This window comes from Abramis brama (genome assembly GCF_963993115.1).
Source record: "Abramis brama genome assembly, chromosome: 17".
NCBI lineage: Eukaryota > Metazoa > Chordata > Actinopteri > Cypriniformes > Leuciscidae > Abramis > Abramis brama.
The window spans coordinates 16,716,449-16,741,704 of NC_139979.1; the positions used below are offsets into that span (position 1 = coordinate 16,716,449).

Sequence of the window (25,256 nt, forward strand, 5' to 3'; positions counted from 1 at the left end):
ATCAATTACATACAAAGACATGGGTATCTAATGGGTATGACTTTTATTCAATTTTAATTGCAGTTAAATAAAAAAATATATATATACAGCATTAAAACGTTTCAGAAAACAAATTGTTCACTGCAAAAGTCATGTATCTAATATTCCATTAAAAGTTGCAAACCAAACCATAGAAATGGTTTCAAATTTAATGTGAAATTATAAATAGAAAATAAATACCTTATATAAAATTCTAAAACCATAAATGATAAGCAGTTTAACATAAGTCATGACAATGGCAATTGTAGGGCTGATCTGATGCTGCCCTTCATTTAAATAGAACAGGTATAAGTTATAAATGTAGCCTACTAACGGTCATTGTTAATTATGTTCATTCATAATACAGATTATGAACTGATATTAGTTTAGTTATTGGTATGTTCAAATGTACTAGTACGTATAAAATGAATATTATTTTAGACTAATAAATGCAAAAATATTATTCATTGTTTTCTTCCATGTCTGCTATTGAAATATATTAGCACATATAACCTTGTAGTGAATTGTTCCCAAAATAATGTTTACACAATAACTACATAACTCCGATAAACAACTTGATTTTCAGATTTTTTTTGTATGACCACATATAAAAAAACAATTGTGACATTTTTGTGTCACTCCTGAAGCTGTTTTTGATGCAAATGTAACATGTTGACTTAGCTCACTGCCTAAAGCAATTCATGTATTTTAATTTGTTCAGTCCTCCATCAGTTTTACCATTTAATCAGTACACCAAATCTTTCAATCTTTATCATTTACAGTAGATGTGTCCGGCAAGTGTTTTGCAATTGCTAGCAACATTTACCACACTATAACATGTGTGCATGACCACATCCTTTATTACTTTACTGGAGACTTAGAAAGGTGTCACTATTGTTTTTATTGATGCAACGTAGAACATGTTTACATCAGAATGTATTATTTACAGTAGACTAACAATACACAACGGCTACATTAAAAAAGGCCGAAAACTACTGTTTTTTTTTTTTTGTTTTGTTTTTTTTACAGTTTATACAGTGCATTCACCAAACATCTCTGTATTGAAAAAAAAAATTTGTATTCAATATATGAATTAAGGAACCCAATAAAATACAGAGGAAGCCAAATATATTAACAAGACAAAAAAAAAAAAAAATTCTACTACTGATTAGATATGAAACATTTTTTAAATGTTTTAAACTATTCAAAATTATTTTTCACTACTCTTTTAAAAATGTATTCAAACTTCTGCTTTATAACATCTTTTTTTTTTTTTACATTACATTTTGATCGCATATGCAGCAATGAAAGTAAGCAGTAGATCCAACTTTTATGTATGCAGAAAAGGTATCGGTTTCTGCTCTAGATCATCTTCTGTGTCATTTGATGTTGTTATTGTTGTTGTTGTTGATGTTTCAGGCACTGGCCCTAATATGCGGTGTACCCTTCTTGTGTGATTTTTAAGGGACACTATGTCAGGATAGCTGCGTTGGCAAATCTGACACTTGTACAGATTGTGTTGAGCCATGCCCCTCGACACTTCAAGACCACCCACGATACCATGGACCCTCCTTCTGTGGTTTCGGAGGGACTGTACATCTGGATAGCTGCGTGCACAAATGTGACATTGAAACTGATTGGGAGTGCTGTTTTGCTCAGTTCCCTTCGATGGCTGAAATGCAGCACTAAAAATACGATGCACTCTTCTTCTGTGGTTTTTCAAAGATTTTATGTCATGATAGGAGCGGGCGCATATCTGACACTGAAACTGGCCAGAACGGACCGGTTCTACGGTACCCAGATTTGGCTGTTTAGGCCGATGAACTTTCCTTAAGTGATCCTTCAGGGATTGAAGCTTTGGATAACTGCGAAGGCAAATAGGACATTGAAAAGGAGTAGATGAACTGCTTTGTGTGCCTGCTTGGGGCAACCGTTCCGGTGTGTCCTCCGCTGGTCTCATTCTGCTAATGACTCCATGAACATTTCTTTTATGCTCCTCGAGTGCCTGAGGTGTTGGACAATTATGGTCACAAATCTGACATGTCAGCCCAGCTTGCCTGCTGTGCGAGACTAGGTGTCTCTTGAGCCCATCTAGACAACTGAACCAACGCACACACACCGGGCATCGAATCGGTTTAAATGCGGGTTTACAGGTATTGCTTTGAATGTGAACTTTAAGGGTCAATGGGTTGTTGAATGTTGCGCCACAACGAGAGCAAGTGTGTTTCCTCTGACTTGCAGTATCACCTTTGCAACGTAACCGTATGTGTCTTAACAACGAACTGCGGAGACTGAAGTTCTTTTTGCATTTATGGCAAGTCAATGTCTCAGGAAATGACCTATGGTTCACATGTTGAGGTGACAAGAGTGCAGGCGGTTGTGCTTTTATGTTAAGCGGCGAAAAACCTGTAGATTGTCGCGGTCGGGTCGGAGCATGCGATGGTACTGTTTGAGTAAATGAACGTGGTTGTTGCTGGGAACCTCTTTGCTCATTTGCTGGGATTTTAGATTGCTTGTGCAATTGCTGATGTGCTTCAAAGTCCATCCACGACTGCAAGTTCTCACCACAGTGAGGACAAATGTAAGACTCCTGCGCATGCACCTGCAGATGTTCGAAGAGAAGTCGAGGACAAGTGAACGAGGCTCCGCATTCGCATGTCACCCTTCTTGGGAGTACAGATGGAAGTGACATGATCCCCCAGTTTCTGCTACTGCTAGTATTTTGAGTGCTCTCCTGTTGGGCTGCTTGGTTTTCTGTAGATGGAGACAGGACAAATAAGTTTTCCTGAGTTGCAGGTGTTGTTTTAGACTCCACGGTTCTAGAACTTACAACTGAATCCGTTTTTGTTGCATGGCACTTTTTTCTGTGCTTATTTAGATTGTCTTTGCGGCTGAAGAACTTGCCACATTGAGGACATGGAAACCGTTTAATTGGCCCTGGCAAATCAGATGATGTATTCTCAACCTTTTGCTCTTCCAACTTTCTCGCCTCGCAAATCTTCAAGTGCTCCTTTAGCGTAAATAGGCGAGAGTAGCTTCTCTGGCACCCATTGCAAACATACCGTTTCACGCCTTTATTAGTCACATGCACCTGAAAACCATTACTAGGTATTGCTGATTTAATTTCCTTGTCCTCAGGTAGCTCTACAATGACAACATCCTGATCTTCATCACAGTCGTCTTTAGCCACGTCAATCAAATCATCCTCATCTGAGTCCTTCTGATCTACATCTATTAGTACATCAATTTCAGCATCATCCAATGGCATGGTCCACTCCTTTTCAACCAATTTACCTTTTTCCTCTACTTTCATTTCAACCATTTTGGCTGGTACTCCAACAGAGTTTTCAGTAGATTCAGTTGGTTTGGAGTTAGAAACACTGGCAAAAATGGACTCATGGGTTTCTGGGGGATTTAACTGATCCTTCCGCTGCATCTTCGACCCAGTCTGATTTTTCTTGTCAATAGAAAATTCTGTATTCTGTTCCTCCATCTTTACCGGCTCTGTGCCTACGCCAATATTTATATGCTGTGATGACATGATTTGATTTGTTTTTGAGTCTTGCTTCGCTCTATTGCACTCTTCCATATTTTGGAGTTTGACGTGACGTTGGTTGGCAACATTGGGCGAGGATTTCAGAGAAGATTTATAAGGACAGTTATGAATTTTGAGGCGGTGCCTCCGTGTGTAGCCACGCTTGCATAAAGAACAGTAGAACATTTTTTCCAGCTGTTGAGCTGTAGGGCTGATAGACGTCACAGACTTCTTTCCCAAAGATTGAGAGTTTCTAGAAAATGCATCAGAGCAGACGTGATTCTCTGGGACAGAGATTACGGTTATCACAAACTGTTGGCAACAAAGACAAAACTTAACTCTCTCTTTCTTGTGCAAGGCATGATGCATTATCAAGCTGTCTACGGTTTGGAAAACCCGACGGCAGAGCCTGCACTGAAGTTTGCCTTCAACGTTGTCCCGGCCAAAAAGTTTTTGACGAGTCTCAAGAACCACCACGGGGCAGAGAGTTTGTGTCACGGATATAATCTTCCCCTTCTTTGACAACATCTTTCCAATTTTCACATTGACCACATTGTCTTGTTTCATCTTTGATAGATCCTCCAGTAGCTCTGGCTTTGAAATCGGCATGACAGTTGCAGGTTGCATTGGTGCTCTCGGTGAAACTTTTCTGGGAGGCAAGTTCCTCTGTTTCATTTGGACGGGTTGTTTATGACTCATGTAGGCAGATGCTAGCATCTTCAGGATTGATTTCTTATTAAATGCAGTTGATTCTTCAGAAGATTCTGGTGATTTCTCATTGTCATGCACAGAATGGTTTACCACGTTGTCCGTCTCAAGGATCTGCACTTGCTCTTCTCCTAACATGTTGGAGGATTTTAAAGTGTCATTCTCAAGGATCTGCACTTGCTCTTCTCCAACCACGTTGGAGGATTTTAACGTGTCCATATAGAGCATCTGCCCTTGCTCTTCTCCTACCACGTCGAAGGATTTTAAAGTGTCCATTTCAAGGATCTGCACTTGCTCTTCTCCTACCAAGTCAGAGGATTTTAAAGGGTCCATATCGTGGATCTGCTCTTGCTCTTCTCTTACCACGTCAGAGGATTTTGAAATGTCCATATCACGGATCTGCACTTGCTCTTCTTCTACCATGTCAGAGGATTTTAAAGTGTCCATGTCACAGATCTGCACATGCTCTTCTCTTACCACGCCGGAGGATGTTAAAGTGTCCATCTCATCTTGCTCTTCTTCTACCACATTGGAGGATTTTAAAGGATTCATTACAAGGATCTGCACTTGCTCTTCGGTCACAGAGGGAGATTCAAATGGCTTCAAGATGTTGCTTTCCATGTCTGCAGAGGATTCGGTCTTCTTTATATCAGCATTTGATGTAGGAGGTGCACTTTCTGCAAGGGATTTTTCATTGGAATGGGATGGTGAGAGACTGTGAAAAACTTGGTCGGAGACAGGACGGCTGGAGTTTATTTTGCTATCTGACACAATAGGAATCTTACCCAAATCTGATTTATCCTTATTTTCTGGCCCATGTTGCTTTTTGTGGGCCTCAAGAGCTGTAACACCACTAAACTCCTCACCACATTCACATAAGTAGGTTTGGGCTGGAGAAACTGGTGAGGCCGACATTATACAGTTGTGTTTTTCAAGGAGATCTTTACTCGCAAATAAGCTTCCGCAGCTATCACAAGTAGGTAGTGTTGATTCTGTCTGGCAAGAGATTTCACTTGCATGAGTTGCTTGGTGCACCAGGAGTGATGCCAAATTATGAAACGTAGCTGAGCATGCCACACAGCTGTAAGTTTTAGGACTCCCAGCTGACTTTGTTTCTTGAAGTCCAAGCATTTTGCAGGTGCCAGAAGATTCCACTGCCGAATGTTAAATTTAAGAAGTGTTACCAAGGTCTTTGTTATTGTTGAGTACCTCCTAAAAAAGAAAGCAAATAAACAAAATTAGTGGCACAGTATGAGTTTTCAAATGTTTTCAATACAGGCATACATCATGTAATGTTATAGATCTAGGCACCGTCATGTTTAGGACCCTATAAGTTTAGTAAAAGACAATTCCTTAAAGTAGTTCTAAAAATGGAATTACCCGTGTAATTTAAAAAATTTGGATAAAATAAAAAAAATATACCAGCATCAAAAACAAACTCTAATCTGTTCTCAACTAAAATAAAACTTTGGTGTAACTGGATCCATGAATTTGAAATATACTGACTAATAAAACACTATTTGATATAACAAATTCTCATTGAAAGGTACAGTCTATTGTCTATTTTTTAAGTTATACAAGCAGAAATTGAGTATAGACTTTTTTATATTTATTTATTTATTGAGCAAAGCCAGACTGTTCTCAAATAGAAAAAGCTGTATTTTTTAATTGATTAGTAAATATTAATATCATTAAAAAGAAACTGCTAATGTAAAAAAAAAAAAAAAAAAAAATCTTGATATTCATTACATTTAAAAAAAAAAGTAATAATGTTTAGAAATATGATTAAATGGTGTAATTTACTTTGGTAATTTTTTACTTTTGTGTAAAACAAACACGAATACAAAGATAACATTTCAAAAAAACTTGGCACACTTGTTCAAAACTAAATACTTTTGAAAGATGTAAGTTATGCCTTTTACAATATCGTACATCCACATGTGTCATTAACCTCAGTGAATACATGCATATTTAAATGAGAAAAACAATTTCTGCTCAGAAAACTCAAGCTGGTACAAATAAAACTGCTGCCCTGCTCTCGTTTTGAAGTAGAGTGTTTAATTATTCGTTACAAATAGACTACGTTTCAAATGCAGCAACAAAAGAGGACAGAGAAAGAGGCAAGACGGCTCATTGCATGCTTCGATTTTTACAGGCCTGGCCGCTTCCCGTGGCTCTTTACTCAAATATGTTCAATAAACATCATGTCAATAAATAAATAAAACGCATCACCAGGTTAATATGCATACCACCCGCTGATTTAGATTTAGTATATAGTTTAAAAGAGAGTGAAAAATAACACAAACCCTGCCAATAACAAACACTGCAATGGATGCTGCAGACTTGGCATCAGATGAAACATGTTTAACTATACAACCAACCTCCAACATCCAAACGCGAACAACACCTCTTTTCCAAAACAAACGCGCTTTATAGAAATATCTGATTGCTTGATATAGCGCGTGCGGGACGTCATTCACGTCCTGCACAGGGGAATTGAATGACAAAACCCGCAGCTAACGAATGCATGCGCGAATAAAAACGAAGCATAACAAGTACTTCAGTTCAGTGCAACAGTTATTGGCTTGCACTCACCTTGGGAAAGTACGATGTGCAAACTAGCATGATTTTACTCAAAGAAGTTATTTATTTTCAATCCGAAAGACGGTATGTATTTTGCAACGGGTTTCAGTGACATGTTATTCCCGCTATTCGCTATAGAGGGCAGTATATATGAGCGCTCACTTCCACTCCCAGTCCCCACATGTGCGGATTAAACATACCGCCATCAACTGGCGAGAGGGACCGGTGTGGCCTCCCTACAGAAATAGACCTACACCTTCCTCATTGGGCTATATTACAAGATAAACACCATTGAACAGTATTATTCATAGGCCTAGGTGATATGGAAGGTAGGCCTACAATATAGTTATAATCTTTATTAAATAAATGTCTATTATCATCATCAAACTTTGGACAGACACATTTCTGATTTAATTTATGCTGCTCAGTGAATTTAAGTGTTTTTTATTAAAAACAGTGAAGATATGGAATACCAAAGTTGACAAAATAATAAATACATAAATATAGGCTACAAAGAAATACAAGTAGCCTATGTTAAATAAATACAAAAATACAATTGTACCTTTACTCCCTTATTTATGTAGCTTATGTGGCTGGTTTCTAACTGGTGCCTGCCAGTAGACCAACTTGGGTCAGCAAAGAAAATAGCTAACTTGTTCCAAAACATAACAACCACCTTAAATTTTATATTATTTAACCGATAATTGTTGATGGTCCTGTGGTGGTTTTATAAACATATATTTTTTTTTTGTTGTTGACTGGAAACCAGTGAAATAATCATGCAGCAATATATACTTATGTTTTGAAGAGGACACTAAAAAGATGAGACATTTTCTAAATCAATTCAATTAAAAATAGATGAAAGGCTAAACTGAAGTTACTGATGATGCAGGTTTCACTTTTAATGCTTATGTCATACCAACACCAAACGCACCACAGTCTGAATATGAGCATACCTGACAAATGTTATAAAACAGATTATAGTTCTAAAAGAACCAAGGTAGCTCTTGACCTGTAGATATCTTAATTAGATTCACAATTAAAAGATAATGGATTAGTGAAATGTGAAAGGCTAAACAACTCTATAATTAACTGAGCAATGATGAGATTCCTGCTCCAATGGCTACAGGATTATAGTAAATAGTAATAGTAGTAATGGTAAAAAACGGTAATAGTAAAGGCTGATTAATAAGCTACAGGCCAGGAAGACTGACCATGTTCTCAGAATATAAAACATTATGATAGATGCTTTAATTTTGACATGACTAATTCTTACATTTGGATAAGAAAATTTTGCTCTTTTTGTTAATACATGTTATCTGCTATCTTAGGTTGGTTTCAGGCAGATATGGATGGGTATATGAAACACACCTGACTGTGACTAGCAGGCTGGTCTCCCAATCATATATTAATTTAATTTATTTTATATATATATATATATATATATATATATATATATATATATATAAATAAACCGTTAGTAGTTGTTATAAAATCAATTTGATATACTTGTAATAAAATCTAAATTCTTTGATTTAGTGTGAATTTTATTTTGAGTTAGACTTTCTTAGTGAAGCCTACTTTAAGTGGATAAAAAAACCATGGCTCAATGTGACTAGTTACCTCAAGTCATTCCAAAAGTGAAAGAAATTTCTCAATAACAGCAAAGTAGATGTAAATGTTTACTAGTTGAAGAAATTCTCAACATTGCCATATAATACAAAAGTAAAACTATACATCAGGTTTTATAGCCATATATACGTTAGCACTAATGTAGTTTACACAGAAAGGGTACAGTATTTTTGTCAAGCCTAAAGTTTTATGTTTTCTCTTCTTTTTTTGTTGTTGAGCAAGACCATTGAAGTTAGACTGTTCTCAAAAAGACAACGCTGGGTTTTTAATGAAACATAAAATACATAATTTTAACTCAAGGCATTCACATCATATATATAACAACTATGTGATGAACCCTTAACTTGACCTTGAATGTTTACAAACACATGGATAGTAAAAAAAAAAAAAAACATTACTAAGAAAATTTAATCTACAAATTTCCTCTAACTTTCAAAATGATGTTTAAAACATATGCCTAGTAAATTTAGCAAGGTCAAAAATTACTTCAACAATGAAGGAATGATGCAGGATTTTCAACTATACATCCTTGTGAACTGCACCGTGGAACATTAACATCTCCAACTACTTCATTCATGCATGCATATATACCTATAGTTCCATACATCATCTAGATTGCATATTAATATACACACATCAGTCTGAGTACTGTACAAAGAGAATTTAGTCAGCAGTTCACAGAACTGTAGAACAGAGTAGATTGTATGAACAAACAGACCGATTCAGAACTACAGTAAAACACCCACGCCATATATCAAAGTGGATAAAAGCAGTTAGGCTAAGTAAAAAGAACAATGGATTCTATGTACAGTTTATCTTAACAAATAATGTTCAGAAAACTGAATGAGTTTGAATAACCTGCATTGCAGGAAACGGAGTCATCAGTAATTCGACCTTTATTCATGCATTGGGCTTTGGAAGGGAAAATGTATTGGTGATTGGGACTGAAGAGATTCTGCAGAAGCAGCGGCATGAGTCAGCTGATGGTCCTCCAAAAGATTTAGAAAAGCAAAGGCTTTGTCACATTCTGTGCATTCATAGACCACTTGTCCTACATGGGTTTCCTGGTGCTTTTGCAACTGATCAAACAATGCAAAGGATTTATAGCACATATCACACCGGAACTCGTTGTCCTGACTCAGACTTTGATGTTCAGTATGTTTCCGTTTATGTTTTGCCAGATCGTTCGCTGTAAGGTAGGTTCTGCAGCATATTGGGCACTGGTGCTGCCTTTTTGCATCATGCATTCTGCGGTGAGATATGAGATTTGGTTCCGTTTTAAAGGATTCTGAGCACACATCACACTTGTAAGGCCGTTCATTGTGTATCTGCTGATGCTGTGTAAGGTACCGTTTCTTCGTAAAACCTTTATTACAAACCAAGCACTTGAAAGGACGTGGATCCTCATGATGCTTTTTATGGTGTTCCATTAAACTGCTATTGGAGGCGAACCGTCTTTTACAGATAGGGCAAATAATGAAGTCTTCTCCAACATCAACCTCCTCTTCTTCATCACCTGCTTGAAACTGAGTCCCTGAACTTTGCTTCTTAGAGGAAGAGACCGATGACTCTGAATGGCGCTTGTCTAAAGACGACAAATTTCGATTACTACAGTGGTGTTTGCGGAAAGCATCACTTCCAAGAAAGTTGTCTCCGCATTCGGTGCATTCATACTGTGTAGCAGCAGTCAAATGGCATTGTTCATGTTCGTCAAGGTCTTTCTTAGAAGGAAAAGTCATATTACAAACGCTGCACATGTGAGAATGAACAGAAAGGTGATTTGCGAGGTCCAATGCTTGGTAAAAACTCTCAGGACATATGGGGCACTGGTAAATTTTGTCACGCTTCACAGTTTCTACACGTATAGTCTTTTCACTGGTAGGAAAGTTACTGTCCTTGGAAGCCTTTTCATTCCCATGGCTTCGTAAATGGGTGAGAAAAAGGTGATGGTGGGTGAAGCTCATACTGCAATGATTGCACTGATAAGAACATGGTCCTGACAACTGATGGCTGAGCTGATGCTTTTTTAGGTGGGAACCATGTAAGAAATACTTGTTACATTCTGGACATGAGTATGGCCTCTCTTTTGCTGGATTGCAGCCATGTTCTGAGAGCTGTTCTGGGTCTGGAAATCTTACTTGACAAATTCCACAGCGATACTTGTACTGCTCAATGTTACTTGATGAGAGGCTTTTACTGGAGATGGCTGAAGCACCTTGCTTTGTTTGAGGCTGTTGGGGTGGAATCAACGGTGGAAGCTCTTCGTCTTGCTCTGTGTGCATCTTACGATGCTCCGCCCGACTTGTTTTACAGGAAAAGGTTTCATCACAAAGGTCACAGGGAAAGTTTTCATCGCGGTGGGTAACCATGTGCTCAGCTAGTTCCGTTGGGCGAGTGAAGCTCAGGTGACATTTGGTACAGCGGTGAGCGCTCTTTCTGATATGTGTTTGCTTGTGTTTGCGCAGGGTGAAGAGCGAGACAAAACCTTTACCACACATTTGACACTGAAACTCAGACTTGTGGCATCGCTGATGTTGTTGCAAGTTCGCTAGCTGAAAAAAGCATTTCCCACATTCCTCACACTCGAATGGCTTTTCGCCAAGATGACATCTTTGATGATCCTCGAGATTTTCTGATGTTAAGAATGTTTTACCACAAACATGGCATGGAAAGTATGGTGCTGAATCTGAGTCATTGTCGCTGTCATCTTCATCTTCAAAATTTCTGCCGGACTCTTCCTTATCTGACTCCTGACTTACACTGGCAGAGGATTTTTTCAATCCATCAGTGAGGGCTTTGACTGAATTCAATCCATGTTTTACTCTGCAGTGCTTTGTGTATGACTTTTTTACCGTATAGGTTTTGTCACATGGTTCACACCTATATACTTCAGGGTGCTCTGTTCTTGCTTTCACACTAGGTTCTTTTGAGCTGGGCAGGTGTGCATGCCAATGAGCCATCCTTTGGTGAATGGTCAGGGATTTAGCAGTCCAAAACCGCATCTCACAACGGTTACAGACAAAGGGACGACTGGGGTCATGACAAGATCTATGAATGTCCAGGTCAGAAGGAAAACGAAAACTCTTCGAGCAAATTTCACAAGTATTATCCATTTTTGCCTGATGTTGGATTTTCATATGCCTTTGCAATATACCAGCTTGAGCAAAGACTTTACTGCACACATGACATCTGTGGATATCCGATTTGCGCTCTTGATCTTCACGGCCATGCTCCTCTAAATGACTTATGAGTCTCAGCCCATCTGTAAAACTCTGATCACACTCAGAACACTGATACTTGTGAACAGCATCTCCTTTTTCTGCATCATTTTCCTGGTCTTGATCTTTACATGAAAATTTAGTCTGCAGTACTCCGGTTCCTGTTGTATTTGAGCCCTTGTTAAATATTAACACAGTGTCATTTAGAGCACAATCTATTTCACCTGCACTTTCCAGGGCAGATTCATTATTTGACACAATTGTGTGACCCTTACATTTTCTTCTGTGTTTCTCCATTCTCTTTTTGGTCCAAAAACCAACATGGCATTTTGTGCAAGAAAGGGGGTATACGCCATTATGTATGCGCATATGCATACCTAGTCCAGTGCTCCTGGAAAACCGCATGTTGCACTGAGGGCATTTAAGAGGCTTGATAAGGTCACTGTTTGAACATTCACGTCGCTCCCTTATCTGACTGCTGCTTTCTTGGTTCTGCCCATACCCCTCATCAACTGGCTCTTGCTTTATGATTGGCAAGTGATTTGATATCAATTGCTGTTGATCATTAACTGACTCTTGTGGCTGATCAGATCTATGCTTTGCTAAAAAATGCTGCTGGAGCTGCGAGAACAATAAAAAACGGTCACTACAGTTAGCACAGGAAAAACCTTTTATCTTAGTGGGGCTCTTGTTTACCTCTTGAGAAGATCCAGATGATTTTGAGCTGACAACACAGGTCTTCTGGTGTATAGACAGTGCATCCCGGGTAAACAGGTCACCACACTTGTCACAAAGGACTTTTTCTTGGTTTTCCCCCTTTCCGTTGCATTTAACCAAGTGCCGTTTCAAATAGTCTGTTCTGATGAAATGCTCTCCACAGTTAGCGCAGCCATATGGTTTTTCTCCCGTATGAAGACGTAAATGAACCTTCAGTTGTCCTGATAATTTAAAGCGTCGAGGGCAATACTCACATTGGTATTTAAATTTATTCATGTAATGCACTTGTATACGTTGCAGAAGTTTGGAAGTTTCCCTGCATGGCTGCTTTTGAACATTGTTTGTGGCAGATGGCACACTTTCCTTTGAAATCTTTTTGCATCTGATGGTGAGGTTGTGCCTGCTCAAAGTCTTTTTAGAACTGTATGTTTTACCACATCTTTTGCAAGGAAAAGGTTTATCGGTAATGTGGAGCATGGCCATATGGCGCTTCAGATCACTCTGGGTGGACAACCGCTTAAAGCAAACTGTGCATTGCAATGGGTCACCTTCCTGTGTTTTGCTTTGGGAACTTGTGTTCAAGCTGTCGAGACTCATCTTTACAACTCGCACCTCAAGTCGTCGTTTTCCTCTGCAGCGGGCTTGGTGCAGTTTTAAATGATCATAGCGTGAGAAACAACTTTCACAAGTCTTGCACCGATAAGGCTTGACCTCTGTATGAGTGAGGATGTGATGTCTTAGATTTCTAGCTCTCAAAAATGATTTAGTGCAAAATTTGCACTTCAATCCCTCACCATTTTCCCCAGGAACCACAGTGATCTCTTTCTGATTTTTTATTTCAGCAAACATCGATTTAATTTTCTCAGATCCTTTTAAACTTTCCAATCTACGTTCCTTAGATAAACCATCACAAAAAGCCTCGTGTTGCAAGCATCGATCCTGATTGTCAAAATTCTGTCCACAATGTATGCACGCATATGGGGTTTTCTTTGAATGAAGAGAGAGATGTTTCTGGAGAAAACTTTTTGTTCTAAAACATTTAAAGCATTGTGGACATTGCTGCTCAAACCTGCCCTTCTCCTTTGTACTAGTTTTGTTTTCAGTTGATAGCTTGCCCTTGCACTGCTTTTCGTGACCATTTCTGTAGTTTTTTCTTGTAAAAATTCTCCCACATTTTCTGCAAGCAGGTTTTAACTTGTCTCCATTGCAGATTGCGTCGTGATCCTTAAATTTTCTTTTCCTGTAAAACTTCCCACACTTTGAACAAGGGAAAACAGTCTTTGCCAAGTGGGCTCTTTCATGGAGTTTCAAATTGTTGGGAAAACGAAATGAATGTGGGCAGTATGAGCAATTATAGAGTTTGTTGGTCTTGTTTAGTGCAGTGTCTACACTTTTTTCTGCCTGTATTTCTTCAGCATTTGACGTCTGTACTGACTGCTCCACTGTACATTTTTCTTGATGTATTTTTAGATATTCCTTTCTGTTAAAGTGTCTGCCACAAGTTAGACACGGAAAAGGCTTTTCACCAGTGTGAATGCGGATGTGACGAACCAGCCCAGCACGATTCGAGAAATGGCGTTTGCAGAACTGACATTTGGATGCAGAAGGTCCAGGCATATGAGTTAAACAATGCTCACTAAGTGCCTTTGAGTCAGCAAAGGCTTCTTGGCAGAGAGCACATTTGAACTCCTCTTTGTAAATTTTTTCTACCTTTAGAGTTCTAGCTTGGTCCTTGGGAGGGAAAAGTTCCTTAAGTTTACGTCTTCTCTCATGCACAGCCACATGTCGAAGCAGAAAAACTGGAAACTTGAACTGCATTGGGCAATCAGGGCATTTAAGCATGCCTTTTTTTGGATGGGACTGTCTGTGTTTTAACAAATCTCCAATAGATGGCAGAACTTCCCAACAGACTAAACACTGTACATTCCGCTTATGCACATTTTTGTGAGTCATTAGGTGTCCATGCCTGGCAAAGTTTTTACCACAGTCTAAACAGCGAAAAGGTTTGTTTCCTTTATGAAGTCGTAAGTGCTTTTTTAACGAGTCAGGTAAAGTAAAGGCTTTTCCACAGAAGCGACAAGAGAAAGGAAGGCTTGCATCCTTATCAGCAGATTCTTTGCTAGTTGGCTTTTGACTGGCAGGGCTTGAACTTTTCAAATTGACACCATTACCATGTTTGTGTTTGATTGCCTTTTTGGCATTTAAAAGCAATTTATGCTTTGCTAGATGGCCGTAGTATCCAGACTTGCTAGAATACACAGATGGACAAAAAGTGCATTTGTACTGTGATGCTTTTTGTACAGGCATAGTCAATGGTGACTCTTTGTCCTCACTTTTGGTATTGATAACTTGCTCTAACTCTTTTCTTTTCTTTACGTTTCCTTTGGCTGTATACTGTTTAAGCTTAACACAAGTTTGCTTGATGTGTCTATTGCGGTTGCTGGCCATGGTAAACACATCCTTACACAAAGGGCATCGATACTTTGCACCTATCTTTCCTTTGCCTTTTTTCGTGTATTCTTTGAGACACTGTTCACGCAAATGGCGTGTCCGATTGTAGGAGTACTTGAAAATGCGAGGACAGATGGGGCATTTAAACTTTGGAAACTTGCTATCTGGAACTGAAGATTTTTCACGAGGGACAATCTTTTGAGAACACTGCTCTCTTTTATGTTTGTTAAGATTCCAGGTATATTTGAAGGCTTTTCCACAGTTGTCACACTTGAAGGGCTTCTCATCTGAGTGTGATCTAAGGTGTGCTTTTAGTTGTGCTCTAAGCCTGAAAGTCTTCCCACAAACTTGACAATGCATTTGTTCAGGCGATTGGCTTGTCTTGTACACATCCATTAGTTTCACGTAGCAATCACGAAGTTCTTTGTTGGAGACGGCTGTTTCAACCATGTCTGTTATATCTGTCTTTCCGAGGGTTGATTCTGAATGTTCTGCACTCTGTACAGAAGGGTCTAGGATCAAGGGTGTGCAAGCTGCTTTACGCTTGTGTTTTTGACATTTCTGAGCACTAGGAAAGTACAATCCACAACAGTCACATCTATGATGTGTGACAACTATGTGCTTCAGCTCATGATCTTCATAATAAGCTTGTCGAACAAAGGACTTCCTACAGTATTTACAAATGAACTTTGCCTTCTCTTCGGTTAGCCCTTTAGTATATGATGGTGATGACTTTAACTTGTCATTAAGCTTGACTCCCCCACAGAAGTGTTGTGTCAATGCGCCACCAGTGAAGTGACATTCACAAGTGGGACAATACTGAGATATACTGAGATTATGGAGAGAATGTGTGCTGTGGTAGTGCTCGATAAGCTCATCTATACTTTGTGTTGACCCCTGGCACTCAAAGCAATGGTAGTTTTTTCCATTACAAGTTTTTTTCTCAGTCGTCTTAAGGAGAACAACAGGTTGCAGTTTTCTCTTTTGGGTCTTGAAATATGATAAAGAATCTTTGCTTGCAATGGTGCCATTGTCAGTTAGACATTTGTGCTGTCCAGGATATAAGGAGGTTCTGGATGTCTGGTCAACACTGAGTAGAAGTGGATCTTTTGGTGCATCAGTTCCCTCATCCATCTGATTATTAGATTCAAAAGCAGTTTTTAGAAGAACTGGCGGTTCTGTGCGATTAAACAGATTGCACTCATCAACTTGGTTTACATGTGCATTTTCCAGGTGTTTCAGTTCCTCAATGTTCTGTGTTGTACTTTTTAAACCAAAACAGGACTCAAGGAATCCAAAACTACTCCGCTCAACTTGTTCATCATCAGATGTGAAGCATTTCTGTCCTTCCAGCTGAGAAGAATCTCCATGGCCAGGTTTTGAGGATGTTTTTTTAGGATATGGTTGGTTGCTTTCTAATTGACAGCCACCAAGTGAATCTTTTCCATGGCCAGATATCCCAGTCGTCTCTTGAAATTCAGGTTTTGGAGATGTATTTTCAGGATTTGGGTTCATTCTGTCCAATTGGTAGTCACCACGTGGATCTTTTCTAATGCCAGAAATGACAAATGTCTGTTCAAGCTCAGGTTTTGATGATGCATTTTCAGCATCTGGGGTTGTCCTTTGTGATTGGCAAACACTTAGTGAATCTATGGTTAGGCAATTGTGTTCATCTTCATTAGAAGTGGAGGAAGTCTCAATATTTGCATGATTTGAAGTGGAACCACCGTGAGAGGTATCAAGTTCTTTGCAACGCATTGTTGTTTGATCCAAAAAACAATCTAAATCACAAGAAAGAATGTCCCTTTCCTCAATTTGCCCATCTTTTGAAAAAAGCATTACACCATTCATATTATCCACGCCTTGTACTTCTGTACACGGATCCTCAGAAGTTGAGATAAGTGAGTCCTCACTACAAGTATGGTTTACATCTTTGCTCTCATCCATGGTCACTGGAGGTCCAGTGTCCTGCTGTAGATTTATTTCACTCATATCTGCTTTCACAGAACTATGGCAGACCTCAGCAGAAGAAAAGTCCATTGCATTACTTGAATTTTGGTCTCCTTCTAAAGACGGACCAGCTTGGTTGCTACTAATGTTAACTTCAATGGATGAATTTAAATTGCAATCAAGATTTGCTTCCATGTCAGAACAGCTGCTAATATCGGAATACTCCACAAGACCGGCATCTGTCTCAAAAGCAGTTTCTAATACTGCCTCGTCAGAATGTGCTTCCGATGTGGACTCAACTTCTACTGAGTTAGGCAAGGGAAAGGGTGTCATGTTACCATTATATTCTCCTTTATCTCCTGACTTTTCTTGTTCAAGGTCACCTGAATTCATTACATCTTGCCAAGATGATTCACAGCATGAGTCCTGCAGAGAACCAGACTCAAAGTCTTTCATGTCCGATTCAGCAATGTCTTGCAAATCCATCATGCTTGAAAAGTTCTCCTTTTCAATTAATTGTTCTATCTCATGTGCAAGGTTCTCCTCCGATTCCACTGGAATTCCATTACATTCCATAGTTCCTACAGACATTTCTGGTCTCTGGTTAGAAAGAATCTGTGCTTGCTGGAATGCATTCCATTTTTGAGCCATCCTCGTGTTCTCCTCCAAAGGCTAGCTCTCAAACTCTGTAAGACAAATGTCCATGTGATTACCAAAACAGCACACATTTGTAAATAAAATTAAATAGGATGAAATGAAATGCTCACCGCACTTATCCACTACATATCAGTAGGAACATTATAGCTGATTTGCCCAAAGACCTGCATAAAGAAAAAAAAAATCTATTTCAAAAGCAGCATACAAGTCAATTACTAATAAAATGGCTGTTTACTGGTATAATATGGATGTTTAAAATACTAGGCTACCACTAATAATAATAATAATAATAATAATAATAATAATAATATCAAACATACACTCTCCGAACTACTGCCAACTATGTAGTAGTACTGCCACATCATCATGCTAAGACATCAGCGCTGAAGTAATCCGAAGGTAATGAATCATTAGAAATCTAAGAGCTTTTTGTTCTTGCAGAGCGCTTTTGCAGTTCATCTCAGCTTTTGCAAAACTGAAGATTAGAGAAAAACAACTTGCATTTTGCTTTGTTCATCACACAAAGTTACTGTATGGCTTATGAAGACTTGGAACAATGTGCCCGGTCATTGTTTTTTGTAATTTTGGAGTGAGACAGAACCAGGCCCCTATCACTCTTATTATATGCAAAAGATCCAGGATATACAGAGATTCTCAAACTATAGGCCTACACAAGATCAAAGATACATGGAGTGTGGGCTTCAATACATTTGAACATAAAAACAAAAAGTTTTCCCCCTTTAATGTCAAGATGAAATTAAAATGAACTATTTTTAAAATTCCTATTTTTAATGGGATTTTTCAGTATTTATTGTAAATTATCCATGCACATTTTATGTTTTTATTCATGTGCCCTCAATCTTTAATCCAGAGGTCTTCAATCCTGCTCCTGGAGGGCCACTGTCCTGCAGAGTTTAGTTCCAACCTGCTTCAGCACACCTGCCTTTGAATACCCAAGCAATTCTGAAGAGCTTGATGAGCTGATTCAGGTGTGTTTGATTAGGGTTGGAACTAAACTTTGCAGGACAGTGGCCCTCCAGGAGCAGGATTGAAGACCTCTGCTTTAATCAAACTAACTTCCCCTCCCTCTTGCAGCAACATCTCTCTCTTCTGATGACGCGTTTACTGGCATGAGTGCAGAACAACCTGTCACTCTCACAAGATCTCAGCAATAGCAAACCACAACCATACAAATATACAATAAATTCCTGTGCCTAAAATGAAGCCTCGCCCTATATTTTTTCTTTTTCGAGAAGCCGTTTCACACAGATATAGGTCACCATAGAGAAGAAAAGACGATCACAACTTCGGTTTCATGATGACTTTAAATGTCAGCTTGTGGATGAGGTTTGTCAAATCCAGTTTCTGGAGGACCTAAGTACCACAGTGTTTGACATCACTGATCTAGAAGCTTCGTTTTCTGAAGGTAAGGTTTAAGAGTGGCCTTCTTTTTTTTACACAGAATGTACAATAATATAACCAGCAATGGAAAGAGTTTGAAACAAGTTTAAAGACTGACACAATTTCCTAAATATAATGTAGTAAAAGGTAGATGTCAGATCAACAATCAAAGTATATGATCAAAATACTATAATCAGGGGTGCCCAATCCTGTTCCTGGAGATCTACCTTCCTACCACCTTCAACACACCTGTCTGTAATTATCAAATGCTATAAACTGTAAAGAAAGAGCTTCCAGTTACAGGCATGACAGTTCAAGTGGTAACAAGAAAGCCTAAAATGGCCATGAAGCAGTAGAAGTGGACAATGTTGAGAAGGAGGAAGGCTGGTTCACCTATTGTGAGCCAAACATGGAGAAGCTGGTGATAGTTTGTGGCTTCTACTGGTATACTAAGTTGGTCCTACAGCAAGACAATGACTTAAAACATCTCATATCATATTTACCTCATAAGAAAAAGAACAAGACTGTAGGCTTTGGAACCACTGACTTGTGGACAGTACTCCAAAATATTGTTCAACAGCGCTTTGGGCAACCCGACTTTCCTGATCCCACACCCCTCTCTCCTATCACTTCTAGTCTCTCCTCTACTGTGCTCTCCAATACAGCCCAAAACTATAACTAAGAGATATACTGAATTCTGAAGACATCAAACCATGGAATGGCCAGCACTAGGGATGCACCAAATGTTTGGCAACTCTGGCAACATTGTTGCCGAAAATAGCACACAAAAAAAAGCACTTTCGGTGTTCGGCCTAGTAAGTAAACCGACCGAATCAATTTTGCCGAACAATGACGTTTTTGATGACGAGATCAAATAGTAATCAGAATAGAGTGAGGGGCGCGTGCTTTATAAATGCAGCAACATGTCGCGGTGTGGAAGCATTTTAAAGTGTCCAAGAAAGAGGCAAAAACGGCCGTTTGCAGACACTGTTCTGCTGAATTGTCCAGAGGGGGTGCATCAGCAAAAACTTACAGCACTACAAGTTTAATTTATCAATTAAAATCAAGACACCCCGAACAGCATGCAGAGTACGAGAAAGACACGGCGGCAGCAGCAGCGAAAAGGAAAGTAACTCCTCCCAGTCCCAGGACACCCACTCCATCTGTGGCTGACTTCTTAGAAAAGGCAAAAACGTTTGCCAATGACAGTGCCAAAGCTAAAGGCATTACTAAAAGGATAATGGAATTCATCGCATTGGATGATCAACCATTCTCTGTTGTAGAGGATGTTGGATTTCACAGGCTTAAAGACTATATTGAGCCACGTTACACCATGCCTAGTAGACGGCATTTCTCAGACGTGTGCTTACCTGAGATGTAGAACGTTGTTTCAACTCACGTCCATGAGCTCTTGGCTACAGTTACTGCAGCCCTCAGCTTCACGACTGATATATATGGAACTCGGATGTAAGCCCCACCAGTATAGTGCTGCACTCACAAGAGTTTAGGGGGTCCCATACAGCTGCAGCCATATCCGAGGCGTTCGCCAACATGTTTGACACTTGGCGTATCGACCGATCTAAAGTGCATGCGGTAGTCAGTGATAAAGCAAGAAATATGACTAAAGCCATGGAAGATAGCGATCTGAAAGGCATACGGTGTATGGCACACACATTCAACTGGCGGTCAATGAGGGATTGTTGAGTCAGCGCAGTATAGCGGATGTGATAGCGATAGGTAGGAAAATTGTTGGCTACTTTAAACATTCCCCGCTTGCCTATGCGCGCATACAATCTATCCAAGCACAGTTCGGAATGCCACGTTTCCAACAAGATGTGAGCACAAGGTGGAACAGTACTGGAAAGCCTTTTTGTGCAAAAGCGAGTCTACACCGGTTTTCAACCATTTCATTATCTCTGAGACATTGTTTGTTTTGAAATGAGCAACTGTCAGAGGACTGCAATATTATTATTTTTTACTATTCTGATCCCAGGTACTTGTCTGCTCCATGCACAAGCACCGGCAGCGAGAGACTGTTTAGTGCTGCATCTCATGTCATCGATAAGAAGAGGAACTGACTTTCATGTGAGAAAGAAGAGAAGCTACTTTTCATAAAGAAGAACCTGCCACTTTTCCTGAAGAAGTAGGCTAAGTAGGCTTATGTCTAGGACAGTTGTTCATTTGTTGTGGGTTCATCTACATTTTTTGCACTTTTCATTGCACTTTTTTTGTTGTAGGCATTCAAGAAGGGTTTCTGACCATTTATTTGTTTTTTACTGTAATTTTAAAGTTAAGACAATCATTAATATCAATGCTTGATCTGTAGTGTTCCAATAAACAAATTACATTACTAAATCTGGGTGCACCTGCAGCATGTGGCATCACCTCTACAGAGAGAACCCTGGGTCAAATACGTCTATACTTCTCAACCAATGAGTAGCATGGCCAAATATGCAACATTTATAAAATTCTAGTATTTCTTTTTTGTGACTAATGATATACTAGTAACAGGAGTACGCCAATTCAGACTAGCATTGTGACCCGTCGTCATGTCTACATTACATATCTACGACACCATTGCATGGTGAGATTTTGCAGGTTTCAGTGGAAAAATGTATGCCTATACAGGCGCAAATGAAAATGTACATTAGTTGGTACAAGATGCCAACTCTACACTAGGGCTGTGTTCGATACATCGATACTACTGTGTGTTGCCACATACTACTTGTCAATACCAGAATCAGATATCGATTGGAAATGTACTGAAATTAATTAACAGAATAGAATATATATGCTAGAACAACATAAAAAAAACGTAATCTCCCAATCGGAGCTTCACACTTGCAGTGTAAAGAAATATCTGCTAAGTGTTTTACTTATTATTCTCAACCTGGCAACCATGTGCTGGCACTCTGTCTCCACTGTGGATAAAAGCACGGGCTTTATGATCTCCAGTTCGAGATTTTATTCACAGAATAGTGTAATGCATCAAGTCTGTGTTCATTTACAGGCCTACATGTATGAATTACCTCAGTCTGTGCCACGTTTCTCTATTAACAAAGCAGTGAGTTTAATTGCTTCAAAAACAGTGATGTTACCAACTCCTTGCTAAGAAAGATAATGTAGCTCTTCAGTGGTGAAGCTATTTTATTGATAGAAATTGCAGGGCAGCATTGAGGGCAGGGCAAGTTTGAGTTGCTGAATGTTTCTGTGTAAGTGACTGAATGTGTGTGCGTGCGCTACAGTGAAGGAAGCGCATTAGTTTAGAACTTCTAATTTAAAAAAAAAATGTTTTCTTAAATGTAGTGTCAATTTGTGCAATGATAACCTACCAGTAACGTAAAGACGTTTTTATTAATCTATTAGAATGAGTATATTATACTTTATGTGCTTCAGAAGGAAATCAGAGGGAAATGATAGGTGAATAACAGCGATGTAGAAGTACCTACTTCCCTGGTTGTAAACCTTAACTTGACAAACTGTATGTTCCTCAAATCTGATTGGAAAAATCTAATGTTGATCCCAGAACATGATGTACTTGGTGAAATCACGTTCACTATGAAGATTCAGAGTTAAATGAGCCTATATATTGGATATGCGGTGTGATATGTTTGGTAGGGGGCAACTGGAAACATGTATAGCATCTTTACACTGATAAGCTATGGCTTCTGCACTCTCAGTGCAACATTCAATATAGCTTTCTTAAAACAACTGACAATACTATATAGTTCATCGTCAACCACAAATTCATTTATAGAAAGGTGATAGCATGGTGCTCTGTCAGTAGATCGGTTGTTAAATACTTATAACTGAAGATCTTGGTAGATTTATAGTACCCCTATTCCACTGGCATGATGCCACTGCCCAATCAAGAACCATTCTGTGCATTTCCACGAAAGAATTGGTTCTTCAGGCCAGGAAAATTAGCTTGGCACCTTCAAGGTTCTAAGGATTCAGAGGCCAGTCAGGGGCAGGATAGTGCCCTTACCAAGAATGTTTTTTAAAAATTACAACTCAAAACAAAACTAGATGGTATAAAACTAGGAACAATAATAAAGGAAGATGGCCTAGATGCTATTATAAGTAAACACCAGAACATCCTGTGTCTACATCCTGATACATAGCACGTACCCCTTAATTTGTATTAGATAAGGCCAAGGGGTGTCCAACCTTGCTCCTGAATGGCCATCTTCCTGCAGAGTTCCAACCTGCTCTGAAATTTCCATTAATGCTGGTGGACCTTGAATAGCTTGTTCAAGCACATTTAATTTGATTTGGAAAAAACTCTTCAGAAATATGGCTGTCCAGGAACAGAACTGGACATCCCTTGATAAGGCAATACCCCATTTCCTGACAGAAAGGAATATATATACAGTGGTGAGAACAAGCTCCCCACTGAAAGATTTTGAAGGTTTTCCTACTTACAAAGCATGTAGAGGTTTGTAATTTTTATCATAGGTACACTTCAACTGTGAGAGACGGAATCTAAAACAAAAATCCAGAAAATCACATTGTATGATTTTTAAATAATTAATTTGCATTTTATTGCATGACATAAGTATTTGATCACCTACCAACCAGTAAGAATTCCGGCTCTCACAGACCTGTTCGTTTTTCTTTAAGAAGCCCTCCTGTTCTCCACTCATTACCTGTATTAACTGCACCTGTTTGAACTCGTTACCTGTGTAAAAGACACCTGTCCACACACTCAATCAAACAGACTCCAACCTCTCCACAATGGCCAAGATCAGAGAGCTGTGTAAGGACATCAGGGATAAAAATTGTAGACCTGCACAAGGCTGGGATGGGCTACAGGACAATAGGCAAGCAGCTTGGTGAGAAGGCAACAACGGTTGGAGCAATTATTAGAAAATGGAAGAAGTTCAAGATGACGGTCAATCTCCTTCGGTCTGGGGCACCATGCAAGATCTCACCTCGTGGGGCATCAATGATCATGAGGAAGGTGAGGGATCAGCCCAGAACTACACGGCAAGACCTGGTCAATGACCTGAAGAGAGCTGGAACCACAGTCTCAAAGAAAACCATTAGTAACACACTACACCGTCATGGATTAAAATCCTGCAGCGCATACAAGGTCCCCCTGCTCAAGCTAGCGCATGTCCAGGCCCGTCTGAAGTTTGCCAATGACCATCTGGATGATCCAGAGGAGGAATGGGAGAAGGTCATGTGGTCTGAAGAGACAAAAATAGAGCTTTTTGGTCTAAACTCCACTCTAAACACCGTGTTTGGAGGAAGAAGAAAGATGAGTACAACCCCAAGAACACCATCCCAACCGTGAAGCATGGAGGTGGAAACATCATTCTTTGGGGGATGCTTTTCTGCAAAGGGGACAGGACGACTGCACCGTATTGAGGGGAGGATGGATGGGGCCATGTATCGTGAGATCTTGGCCAACAACCTCCTTCCCTCAGTAAGAGCATTGAAGATGGGTCGTGGCTGGGTCTTCCAGCATGACAACGACCCGAAACACACAGCCAGGGCAACTAAAGAGTGGCTCCGTAAGAAGCATCTCGAGGTCCTGGAGTGGCCTAGCCAGTCTCCAGACCTGAACCCAATAGAAAATCTTTGGAGGGAGCTGAAGGTCCGTACTGCCCAGCGACAGCCCCAAAACCTGAAGGATCTGGAGAAGGTCTGTATGGAGGAGTGGGCCAAAATCCCTGCTGCAGTGTGTGCAAACCTGGTCAAGAACTACAGGAAACGTACAATCTCTGTAATTGCAAACAAAGGTTTCTGTACCAAATATTAAGTTCTGCTGTATGTATCAATGTCATGCAATAAAATGCAAATTAAATACTTAAAAATCATACAATGTGATTTTCTGAATTTTTGTTTTAGATTGCGTCACTCACAGTTGAAGAGTACTTATGATAAAAATTACAGACTTCTACATGCTTTGTAAGTGGGAAAACCTGCAAAATCGGCAGTGTATCAAATACTTGCTCTCCCCACTGTAGGTAGGAATAAATAGAAAAGGTGATTCCCCAGTGTCTGTCGTGTTCTTGGACATCATGCTGATTTGAAGAACTTTGCATAATCTTGTACTGCATTGTTTTCATACATTGCATTCATCATTTAATACCAACATCACTCACCTCCAGCACCAATGCCTGCTAAATCCTATTTTTTTTCCCCCTCTCCTGTTATTGTTCTTGTGTGGAAACGGAGGCAAACCTTTGCATCTCTGCAATGATCAGAGATGAACAATCATTCTGGTTCTTTCTTCCAGATATACCCTATTCTTCTACCATTCCTCTCCTTTATAGTCTACAACTGGAGTTCTCAACTCTTGCCCTCAAGATCCACTTTCATACAGAGTTTAGCTCTAAACCTAATAAAACACACCTGATTAAGCTAATCAATGGCCG

At 39.5% G+C, this 25,256-nt stretch overlaps 2 protein-coding genes across 6 annotated transcripts in view; both read right to left on the reverse strand.

The window, feature by feature from the left end:
• Window positions 1-38: 38 nt before the first annotated feature.
• LOC311066680 (uncharacterized protein) lies at window positions 39-7,000 on the reverse strand. 2 transcript variants are annotated; one of them, XM_084087974.1, is made up of 2 exons: window positions 6,857-7,000; window positions 39-5,473 (listed from the first exon to the last, which is right to left on the reverse strand). In XM_084087974.1, the coding sequence occupies exon 2, from the start codon at window positions 5,390-5,392 to the stop codon at window positions 1,349-1,351; it is 4,044 nt and encodes a 1,347-aa protein (XP_083944100.1). In that variant the 5' UTR covers window positions 5,393-5,473; window positions 6,857-7,000; the 3' UTR covers window positions 39-1,348. The 2 variants fall into 2 exon arrangements, with proteins under 2 accessions (XP_083944100.1, XP_083944099.1); XM_084087973.1 differs by lacking the exon at window positions 6,857-7,000 and adding an exon at window positions 6,568-6,639.
• A 1,513-nt stretch (window positions 7,001-8,513) lies between these two features.
• The window catches only part of znf1035 (zinc finger protein 1035), a 29,458-nt gene continuing 12,715 nt past the window's right edge, over window positions 8,514-25,256 (reverse strand). For all 4 annotated transcript variants that reach the window (XM_084087970.1, XM_084087969.1, XM_084087971.1 and 1 more), the window contains 2 exons: window positions 17,580-17,633; window positions 8,514-17,498 (listed from right to left, as the gene is read on the reverse strand). In XM_084087970.1, coding sequence (XP_083944096.1) covers window positions 9,373-17,463 — 8,091 coding nt within the window. In that variant the 5' untranslated portion in view covers window positions 17,464-17,498; window positions 17,580-17,633 and the 3' untranslated portion in view covers window positions 8,514-9,372. The remainder of the gene's footprint in view (window positions 17,499-17,579; window positions 17,634-25,256) is intronic.